Consider the following 11,802-nt stretch of genomic DNA (forward strand, 5'->3'; position numbering starts at 1 on the left):
GAGCTCCTGGGAGGCTGCTTTCCGATCTGTAAACATGGGGCGTGTGTCCTGGTGGCTGTGAGTGAGTGAAGGGGGGGCGTTTAGCCGGCCACACAGGTCCTGCAGCCTTAGGCCTCTTGTTGCCCAACAGGCAGTTGGGGGCGGGCCACAGCTGCTGATTAAAAGCCACTGATTAAAGGCTGCCCGGAGCAGCCTATGCAGAGACAAGTGCCCAGCAGCCCAGGAAGCCAGCCAGCGTCTGCCCCAGGTAAGCCGGTGTGTCTGGGTTGGCGAGCACAGCCACTGAGAGCCTGGAGGCAGGTAGAGGCCAGCTTGGGACCAGCACCCGAGCACCAGGGAGGCTGGGGAATGACTGTAAGGCTTTTTCAGGTGCCTGCTCCTGGCAGCTGATCCTAGGGGTGCAGACCTGGGCTGCTATGCCTGAGGCTCCTAGGCTCCTGGCCACAGTGTCTCGGTGAAGATACCATCCTGGGCTGTACCTCCCCATGTCCCCGATGACATGGACCTGAAGGCAGGAGGCAGAGGCCTCTGGGCAGGGCTCTGGGCACACACCAGGCCTTTCTTCTGGTGTTTACTAGATGGTACTGGGAATGGCCAAGGAGAGACTAGGGGCCAGAATGGAGGGGTGATGAGACTCTAGGCAAGCCTCATCCTAGACATAAGTAGCAGAGCCTGGTCACTGGGCCCTAGCTCTGGTGGCCCCTTAGTAGTCTCCCTAAATGTGGGTCTTAGAAATTGCTCCTAGAATGTCAAGTTCCATCATGGGGGAACCTTTCCCGTCCCTCAGGTTTTGTGCTTCTTGTTCTGGCAGCTTTAGGTGTCACTGTCCCTGTGTGAATATCACCATGTCTACAGTCACCCGGGCCGAGACCTTTGTCTTCCTGGACCTGGAAGCCACTGGGCTCCCCAATGTAAACCCCGAGATTGCCGAGCTCTCCCTGTTTGCCGTCCACCGCTCCTCTCTGGAGAACCCAGAACGCGATGAGGTTGGCACCCCTGTGCTGCCCCGGGTCCTGGACAAGCTCACGCTGTGCATGTGCCCAGAGCGCCCCTTCACCTCTAAGGCCAGTGAGATCACTGGCCTGAGCATCGAGGGCCTGGCACAGTGCCGGAAGGCTGGTTTCAATGAAGCCGTGGTGCGGACATTGCAGGCCTTTCTGAGCCGCCAGGAGGGCCCCATCTGCCTTGTGGCCCACAACGGCTTTGATTATGACTTCCCCCTGCTGTGCACGGAGCTGCAGCGCCTAGGTGCCCACCTACCCCCGAATACCACCTGCCTGGATACATTGCCAGCACTGCGGGGCCTGGACCATGCCCACAACCACAGCACCCGGGCCCAGGCTTGCAAGGGTTACAGCCTGGGCAGCCTCTTTCGTCGCTACTTCCAGGCCGAGCCTAGCGCAGCCCACTCAGCTGAGGGTGATGTGCACACTCTGCTTATGGTCTTTCTGCACCGTGCTGCTGAGCTGCTTGCCTGGGCTGACAAGCAGGCCCGGAGCTGGGCCCACATCAAGCCCATGTACGCACCGCCTGATGATCTGAGACTCGGGGTCTGAGCGCCAGTGGCTTGGTGACATTGCTGCCCAGGGGGACAAGGCCTACCTCCTGTGTCACAAGCAGTACCAGCCTTGACCTTTCAGCTGGACTCTAAGCTCTGGAGCGCGCACCAGACCAGTACTTCGCTGCCTTGCCCCCATCCTCTTAGCCAGGCATCCTCTCAAGCACGCACTTGCCTGGCCTACCTAGTCCCACAGCCTTACCTTTCACCCACTGGAGTTTGCTGTTTCAAGCTCCCACCTTTCACTCTGTCACAATAAACGTTGCCAACTGTTCACCAGCTGACTTTCTGGTCACACACCCCAATGCACTGCCTAGAGACACAGGCAGTGATTCCATCAGAGCAGCCCCCTACAGTGAGCCCAGGGGTGGGGGAATAGGTGGGGAAGAAAGACATCGGTACTCACAGGCTGTGGACCGAGAGTCGCAGGCCTCCTGCCTTTGCTTCAATTATCACCCCTTCCTTGCACTGTTATCTTAGACCCAAGAAATGAGCGAACAGAGCCTTAGGAACATCTGCTGTGGCCCCGAATCTGTGCCCTGTGGAGAGGTGGAAGAAGGGTTGCTGCCCCAGCCTCCAAGGAGCTCCAGCTTCCTCAGCCCCGAGAGCTGAGCTGACGGGTGCAAAGCCCAGCTCCAGCACTTGCCCCCTGCAGGACCCTGAGCCATCTCCTTCTTCCGGAGCCTCTGTGGCTGCAACAGGATGAAATAATATGATTGGTTGGCAGAGCAACACAGTGCCTGGCGCAATCGGGGAGTAAGGGAGGTGCCCCAGCCACACACAGGGACATACATGCAAAGGGCCCACTGGAGTGGGTAGGGTGAGGGGTATGATGGAGGATCCAAGCTGTGCCCAGAAGCATGCCCAGCTGCATGGCTGACTTGAGGCATATGGAAGAGGTGCGGTAGCTGGTGCAGTGAGGGCGACAGCTAGGAAGGAGTCCATCCTGGGCCCATGTCCCTCATGGCATGGCCTGAAGGAGGGCCAGGAGGCTGCTCTGTGGGGAGGGCACTTCTTGGCAGCTGCTTCAGCTGGGCTTCTTGGGGAGCCAGCTAACCTGCTTCTGGGGCACCCCCCTTGTGTCACCAAACAATGGGGCAAGCAGGGGAAGGATGTCTGAGAGACGGGGAGAGCAGGAGAGAAGGGGTGTGATGACCACACCTGAGAATGACTTGCAGGAGCAAAGCCTCGAGTCTTGATCCAGCTGGGCCCGTTTGGAGAACCCTAAGTAGGTCAAAGTGACTAGAGCCACTACAATGTGCAAGGTGGCAGAATTGTGAGACCAGATCACAGGTAGTGGCCATGTCAGGTCATCCTCATTTCCTAAGCCAGAGATTCTGGAATGACACTGAGGGTAATGGGGAGCAACACAAGGGGTTGTAAACAGAAGAGGGGCAAGATTTAGTTTCTGTTTTACAATACCTCTCAGGTTGCTATGTGGAAAAGACACTAAAGCAGACTCAGAGGCAGGGGGAAAGCAACAGGGAGGAAGGTGTAAAAGGGGTCAGGGGCCTGGTCGAAGACATAATGGAAGGGGGGTTGGGGAGGGTGCGAGATAAGGGAAAAGCCAGCAGGGACTACTTTGGGAGTGTGTTCCGTGCACTGCTGAGCTTCCTGAGGACGGATAGCTGGCTCCCTGCCCCAGGAGAGCACCCACCCGGGAGAGTGTCACAAGGCCGGGACAGGGTGGGGCCTGAGGTCAAGAGCCTGCACCAGGCAAGAGCTGACAGAATTGGGGCACCACGAGAATATAGGCAGCAGGGCTGAGTCCCCTTTGTCAGGCTGGCCAGGCTCCAGGCCACAGACTCACTGAGTAGGTGATGCCAAGAGAGTCCCCTCTCACTTGGCAGGCAAACCAGAGGGGCTGGACTCCAGGCCCTGGTGAGCAGGTCAGCACCCCAATTTGTGACCACTGCTACCATCCCAGAGTGGTGTCCAGTTTGGTCTACTCTCATCTCTTGCAGACCCAGGTCCCTCTCCCTCCCTTACCACTCTGGGTTCTCCTGACCTCACAGTGGCCTAGTCTTGGGTGCTCTCCCCGAGCCCATGCTTAAACTGTCCAGGCCAAGCTTCTTGCCTTCTGTGCTACACAGACAGGCTGGGGCCTGCCCTACTGCTTCCTGAAAGCAGTGATGTGCTGACACATGGGTGACAGCAGCTTTCCAGGAAAGTAAGTGTAAACCACGCTCTCTCTGTCTCTGTCTCTCTGTGTAGGTAGATAGATATGTGTATATGAAGATATACACACAAACATGTAAGTTTATTGTAAATGGTAGTGATAGAAAGGATGTAAGCCCACAATTTACAAATACTGAAATCTCCAATATATACCAAATACGTGATCACGTATACAATACACTATGTATACCTTTCATGTGGCCAGTTGATTCTCACAAAACCCCTTTATTGACTTTTTTTTTTTTGCCAAACTCTTGTAGCTGTACCAGACCCATGGTTGCAACTGACGAAAGAGCATGGCTCCCACATTACTGTTGGTTGATATTTTTGTTTGTCTGAATGAGTAAGACAAAAGTGAATCAACAAAGACATATGTCAGAGCTTCACATGTTCATTGGTGATATGAGTGACTCCTTTGCTGAATTGGGTAATACTTTTTGATTCTGGAAAAGCCTCTCTTTCTTTGTTTCTTTTTTCTTTTCGCTATTCACAGTGGAATGACTACAGACTCAAGTGTGCGTAATCCACCAAACAATAATAGATGAAGCTTTGGTTTGCAGTGTGCGATGATTCTCATGGAGTAAATACTTCACCAGGCCAATTTCAGGCTATACGATATCAGTGAATGTGAAGTTGGGAAGAGATTCCCAGGAGCACACTGGAACACGGATTCCCACCAAATAGATGCAATAGGTAACAGTAAAATGTGATGAAGACGAGGGTTTTGAGTATCTTCTTTATTTTTATTATAATTGAAGGGGAAGTTTATAATTTAATTTTTAATAATGGCGGTATTTAACTCAGTACTCAAAATTCCTGAAAATTTAACATCTATTAGCATGGTGAAAAAAAAAAAAAGAACCTGACCATACAAAGTGGTTGTGGAGATGTGGGGAAACTGGGACTTTCAAACACAGCTGGGGGGAATGTAAGTTGGTATTGTAACCGAATGCAGGTCCAGCTGCCTGCTGCTGCGAAAGCCAATACTCCAGAGGCAGGTGCTGATGTAAAGGGAAGTGGTTTATTTTCAGGTGCCGGCCACCTGGAAGACGGGGAACCCACATCTCAAAGCCCATCTCCTGGAAGATGTGGGACTCAGGTCACAAACACCATCTCCGCATTCCAGTTGAGGCAGAGATTTTCAAATGGAGGGAGAGGGGAAGATAACAAAGAGATCAAGGGAGAGGGTCGTAAAGTTCTCTGCGTGCAGATGAGCACAGTCCATTCTGATAAGGCCAGTGATGGTCCGACGTGCGTCATCCTGGTTCAGATAGCCCGGCTTTCCCTCATCCTGGCTTCCTGTCATCCCGGATCCACAGCTGGAGGTCAGCAAATCCCCTCCAGCTGGGATGCCTTGAGGTCAGCATTTGTATCTTTTGAAGTTAATTCCTAGGATTCTTATAGAAACATGTTGTTGATCTGTAAGCTACATATCGGTCAGAGTCAGCATTTAGATAAATAATGTCAAAAGAATGGTGGGGTGGGTTACAATTTCCTTCTGTTACAGTTTTCCACTGTTATATCTCCTTTCTCATGTATGTGTTTCATTCGTCTTTTCAAGGAAAAAACCCAAGATTTTGATTTCTGCTTTTATTTTCTGCTTCGTTAAGTTCAGCTTTTATCTTTATTAATTCCATTTATTTTCTTTTGGTTTAGTTTTTTGTTCTTTTTTAAAATTTCTTAAGAGGAAGTCTAACCTCCTTTGTCACCTTCCATCTTGAATAACTCAGATGCTCAAAGCCTGCAGTCTCCCCCTGAATGACAGTTTCCTGCGTCCCATGGTTTTGCTAGTTAACATTCCTCTTTGCTTTGTATTGGGGAAGGTTCCTAATTTTGCTCTTCATTTCTTCACCAATCTAGTGCTTGCCTAGTACAGTTTATCTAAGTCATTAAGACTTTGTGGTCATCTTTTATCATGTATTTCTAATTGTACTGGATAATGACCTGAAGATGTATTGCTTAAGGTTGTTTGAGGGCTGTACAACTTTTCTAGGGGACACAATTTTATAACATTACATTAAAACAGCCCATTAAAATTTCATTTTATTGATATCTTTCTCCCATTCAGTAGTTTTTTTTCTATGCAGTTAACTGATGTGTGTTCATGTTTATAGCTTTATGACTGGATCAGGTAGGGTTCTCCGGAGAAACAGAACCAGTAGGATGCATATATAAGGAATTGACTTATATGTGCACCCTACTGGTTGCATCCACATGGTTGTGGGGGCTGGCGAGTCCAAAATCTGCAAGATGGTCCAGAGGGCTGGGGACTTAGGGAATGGTTGCACTGAAATTGTTTTCAAACTTCAGTTTATTTTTATTTTTTGTTGAATTTATTGGTGTGGCATTGGTTAGTAAAATTACATAGGTTTCAGGCATACAATTCCATAACACATCATCTGTAGATTGTATTGTATGTTCACCACCCCAAGTCAAGTCCCCTTCCATCACCATTTATCCCCCCTATATACCTTCTTCTACCTGCCCTCCTTTCCCTCTGGTTATCACTATACAAGGGTTGCATTTTTGAGTGCAAAGTCCATCTGGAGGCAGAATTCCTTCCCCTTTGGATGAATATCAGTGTTTTTCTCATGAGACATTTAGCAAATTGGATACAGCCCACCCACATACGGTGGGTGATCTGCTTTACTCAAAGTCTACTGATTTCAGCGTGAAGTCATCTACAAAATCCCTTCACAGCAACATCTAGACTGATTTCTGACCAAAAACTGGGCACTCTAGATTAGCCAAGCCAAGGTGCTGTGGACAATGAAGCAGCACAAAAACTGTCATGTGGTCTTTCTTTTCTAGGCTTTATCTCTTTGCCTATCATCCATCCATGAAGCCTGGATCCTCGCCCTAGGCCCCAGATCCACAGTCTCTCACTGAGGTCCCCTCTTCCCTAGACCCTGCCCACCCAGAGTCCTCTCCACAAATGTGGAAATGAAAGCAAACAGCTTTGCTGCTGAATAAACATTCAACAGAACTGCCGCCATGCCCACGTCAGGCGGTCCATCAAGGAGACCACAAATCCAGAAGGAAACCCCGGCCCTTTATCTAGCCAGGCAGATGCTTCTCCAGATATAGCCCATACTAGCCCTGGCTGGGTGATTCAGTTGGTTGGAGAGTTGTCCTGTGCACCAAAAGGTTTCGGGTTGATTGATCCCCGGTCCAGGCACACATAGGAGGCAACTGATCAATGTTTCTTTCTCTCTCACTTCCTCTCTCTCTAAAATCAGTAAATATATCCTCTGGTGAGGATTAAAAAAAACCATAGCCCACTCTGGTTGGTCACCTGGTAATCAGGGCGGTCATCTGGGCATTCTCTCTGCTTTAGGCAGGTAGGTAGGTGATGGAGCCAGGAGCAGAGCAGGGCACTACCTTCTTTGAGGTTTGCATTTGAAAGAGGTACTTCTTCTTTTTTAAAAAAAGATTTTATTTATTTATTATAGAGAGATGGGGAAGGGAGGGGGAGAAAGAGAGAGAGTGAAACATCAGTGTCTGGTTGACTCTAGCACACCCAATACTGGGGACATGGTCTGCAACCCAGGCATGTGCCCTGACTGGGAAAGAGGTACTTCTGAGCCCTTGAGAAGATCCTTCCTGGGCTATGAGGCTGGCAAGAGGCTTGTCACTATCTACTGAGAGCCCCGGAGCTCTTGGGCCCAGAGGGCTGAGCTGGGGCTAAAGGCTGCTACATGCCTGGCCCTTTCCTCTGTGCTGTGAATGCCCCGGAGGACAGTCAGGCAGCTTTCTGCTGGATGGAGGCCTCAGCTTCCTGCTCCAGTGTCCCAGGTGGATTGTGCCTTCTCCAGAAAGCTTCCCTGCCATCTTTCTGCCTCTTCTCACTGCCACCGACCAACCTGAACAAAACCAGTGCTCTCGTGGGGTGCTTTTGGCAGGCCTGCTGATAACTGTTCCTGTGGCTGGCATCTTTAGGAAGCTCTAGCTTGGTGCTGTCACCTGAAGTGGTAAGCCCACACCATCCACATAGGCTGTTGTATGGGATGACTGGAGGGGCGGAGGCCTAGAGGACGGGGACCAGGCAAGAAAGGGAATTTGGGGAGTTCAGAGATAAGGTGTGAGCAGCCAGAGGACCAGCCTTGGAGAATGATGGTGGATGATGATGGCTAGCAAGGACCAGCCAATGGGCCAGGAAGAACAGGAGTGCAAGGAGGCAGGAAAGCTGGACTTTTCAGCAGGTTCTCCTGCTGACAGCTAGAAACCTCTTTGCTTTCTGACTTCAACCCAGGCAACCTGGGTGTATGGAGCATTTTGCCCAACCACCAGGTGTGTCAGGTTGAGAACCTGAAAATCATGCTCCTGGAGAAAGAGGAGGAAGAGCAAGGAAGCACTGACCTTTCCCTCATGTTTCTACTCTGGCCCAGGCCCCACAGGGGTGGCAAGGAATATTCATCAACCGGGAGGGAGCCTCTACTCTTAGTGGTATGCTCATACTTTGCTGTGGGAGAGCTGGGGTCCTGGGTTCTACCTCTCCACCCTTCTTTGTTTGCCAACTCTGTGATGAGCAGAAGTTACCCAACAGGCCTGAGTTTCCTCATCTGAGATAAGGGAGATAAGACAGTAAGATAAGACAGTATTGCCAGAAGGATGGATTGTACCCAGGGCCCAGCACATAGCAGATGGACAGAGAATGTCAGCTATGATTATAGCTGCAGTTATTTTGAGCCCTGTACTAACTTGACGCTTGGCTTGTACTCTCCTTGTCATGGCTTCCAAGCCTTCTCGGAGGAGAGACACTTGGACAGAGACTTGATTGAGGTGGACATCTGGAAAAGGGCAGTCTAGGAAGAGGACACAGCCAATGCAAAGGTCCCAGGCAGCGTGTTGGTTTCCATACACTTGACTGAGGCAGTGGCTGCCTCTGCCCTACTACCGGGATCCCTCCTCTCAGCTCCCTGGGGTCCAGCCACACGACATCCAACACAACAAGTATTTTCCTGTCTCTACTGGGCTGAATGGGGGCCTCTGAAAAGATCCATCTATGTCTTAATCCCTGGACCTATGAATGTGACCTTATTTAGAAAAAGGGTCCCTGCAGGTATAATTACATTAACAATCTTGAGATGGGTTCTAAATCCAATGACAAGTGCCCTTATAAGAGACACATAAGGAGAAGACACAGAGACAAAGCAGACCACATGAAGACATAGGCAGAGACTGGAGCAATGTGGCCACCAGTCATAGGGTGCCTGGAACTATCAGAAGCTGATAAAACTAAGGAAGGACCCTTCCCTAGAGCCTCTGAAGGGAGTGTGGCCCTGCTGACACCTTGATTTTGGACTTCCAGCCTGTAGAACAGTGAACAACAAAGTATCTGTTGTTTTAAGGCACCCAGTTTGTGGTACTTGTTATGGCAGCCCCAGGAAACCAACACACTGCCTGGGACCTTTGCATTGGCTGTGTCCTCTTCCTAGACTGCCCTTTCCCAGATGTCCACCTCAATCAAGTCTCTGCCCAAGTGTCTCTCCTCTGAGAAAGACCCTCTCTGACCACCCTTTCACCCTATCCACTGCTCCCCTGCTATATTTTTCCTCCCTGCCTGTAGCATGCCTGTCACTAGAAAGACAGCCTTCTCTGAGACAGCAGGCATGTTGTCTTGCTCACCACTGGGCCTCTGCATCTAGCCCAGGGCCAGCACAGAGCAGGGATGAAAGGATGAAGAGTCTTTTCATCTTTATCACAAGGAAGAAAACTGAGGCACATGGCATCTGACCAAAGAAAGCACTATTGGCACTGCTCCCAGGTCCCAACCCTCAGCTCTCTGGAGAGCAAATAGCTGAGAACCAAGATGGGGGGGGTCAAGGCTTTTGAAGTTCCCAAAGCAGGATTTCACAGCATTTTTCTTTTGTAAAATCCTTTTCATAAAATTAAATGACTTTGATGTGATTTTATCTTTGGATATGCTAAGTGTAAGGAATCATCCCCAAATGGGCCAAGTTGGGAAAATGGGAGGGCCAGCTGGATTCCCTCTAGTTTGGGGGAAATCCAGGTGGCTGGAGTGAAAAGAGCTGCGGTGCCGAGGTTCTGTGAATCTGGGCAAGAATCTGTTGCTTACTAGTGGGGAGGCCTACAACAGCTCCTCTCCATCTCTGAGCCTCAGTTTCCTCACTTATAAACAGGGGTCAGGATAGTACTCACTTCAGCCGTGAGAACATGCAAGTGAGTATATGCAGAGTGCTGACATGTGGGGAGGGAGCTCAAGCAAGGTTGACCTCCTCTCTTGCTGGCACACTGCTTCCCAGCCTCTGAGGTTTTAGGCATAAAGAGCTGAGGTCCACAGGTAGACAGCAAGGTGTCAGCATGGCTAGGCTCCTTCCAGAAACTCTAGGGGAGGATCCTTCCTCATGTCTTCTAGCTTCTAGTGGCCCCAGACATTCCTGGGCTTATGACCCCACCCCTTAACTCTCTGCCTCCATCTTCACATGGCCTTTTCTCCCTGTCCTCTCTTAGAAAAACACCAGTCATATTGTATGAAAGGACTGACCTACTCCAGAATGACCTCATCTTAACTATTTATATCTGCAAAGATCCTATTTCCAAGATCTTGAGATAAAGTTGCAAAGTATTGGGGGTTAGACCTTCAACATATCTTTTGGGGGGGAGGTCCAAAATTCAACTCATAACACCACCCAATACCCATTCCAACCATCTTTTGGGATAAGACTCCAATTTTGTTCAGTTCATCAGTGTTCTTGGCCTCAGATGACAGGTCATGACAATCCTGTCCCCTGCTTTCCCAGCCTTTCTTCCAAGTCAGGGTACCATGTTATACAGTTCTGGCTGAGACCTAAGTGATAGCCTGCTTGGCAAGCTTCTGGGACTTTGTTGCTTTCTTGATAAAAGGGCACAGATGCAGTTGGCCTTGCCCTTTGCTTCTTTTGTCCTTGGATGTATATGTGATGGCTGGAGCTTTGGCAGCCATTTTGTGATCAAGAGGCAAAGCTAAGCTAATTAGAGAGAAGCCAGTGCTTTGCTGCTGAACCAGTGCCAGCAAGCTACCTTCAGATTCTCTACGTGAAAAAAATTAAATATCTAATTATTTAATCCACCATAGTCAGATTTCTTACTACTTGTGGCCGCTTTCCTAACTAATACTCTATGTTTGTTGGTTCCTCCATCCTACTCCCATAATCTAAGGAGATAACTGAGGTATCTTCTACCCAAGTGCACAAGCATTGCAAAACTACTCTCCTTCTCAACCTTGCTTTCCTCTTTCCTCCTTTGTCCTTCTCTCCCCATCCTTTCTCTGCCTACCTGGCTCATTCTCCCTCTACCTCTTTTCACTCTTTTCCCACTTAACTAGCCAAAATATAGAAGGAAACTATATTACATTTTATGTGAAGAATATTCTGGAAAAAACACAAAAATGTAATTTGATTTCTATTTCCTTATTTCAATTTGATTTTGTTTTTCTGTTAGAAATCTTTGCTAAAAAAAGTTTAAAAAATCTTGGAACAATGATAAGTTTTCAGACCAATAAACATGGGATACACAGCTCTGTTTTATATCAGGGTCAATGCCATAATCAAAGCTAAACGAAGGCATCATAGCAACAAATACGTGCTCCTGATTGTGAATGTATGCAAGACATATGCCTTACTTACCCTCACATCCCAGCACACAGTTAAATGTGCATTGTGTCTCTGGGGAACAGGACTACAGGGAAATTAAGGAGGACTGAAGCAATAGCATCAAAATCAGTAACTGCATAAAGGGATAAATCTGATAACACAAGTATAAGACCTGGACTCTGAAACCACAAGCCATTACAAAGATGAACTAGAAAAGGCCCCTGAATGAAGACATATGCTATGTTCACAAATTGAAAGGCTCAGTACCATTCAGATCTTGGTCCTCCACAAAATAATGTATAGGTTCACTGCCACCCCAGCCAAAATCCCAGCAGGCTTTTTTCCTCCATAGAAATGACAAGGTATTCTAAAACTCATGTGGAAATATGACAAACTTTGTATAGACAAAGCAATTTTGAAAAAGAACCACGTCAGGACACCCAAATTACCTGATTTCAAGACTTATTACAA

At 48.9% G+C, this 11,802-nt stretch overlaps 1 protein-coding gene across 1 annotated transcript; it reads left to right on the forward strand.

Annotated features, from left to right (window-relative positions):
• Nucleotides 1-206: 206 nt before the first annotated feature.
• On the forward strand, nt 207-1,789 carry TREX2 (three prime repair exonuclease 2). Its single transcript, XM_037150535.2, has 2 exons — nt 207-247; nt 812-1,789. Exon 2 carries the CDS (start codon nt 846-848, stop codon nt 1,554-1,556), a length of 711 nt encoding a protein of 236 aa, XP_037006430.2. The 5' UTR covers nt 207-247; nt 812-845; the 3' UTR covers nt 1,557-1,789.
• The last annotated feature ends 10,013 nt before the right edge of the window (nt 1,790-11,802 follow it).

This window comes from Artibeus jamaicensis, unplaced genomic scaffold (assembly GCF_021234435.1).
Source record: "Artibeus jamaicensis isolate MK-2021 breed Jamaican fruit bat unplaced genomic scaffold, CSHL_Jam_final contig_1417, whole genome shotgun sequence".
Lineage (NCBI taxonomy): Eukaryota > Metazoa > Chordata > Mammalia > Chiroptera > Phyllostomidae > Artibeus > Artibeus jamaicensis.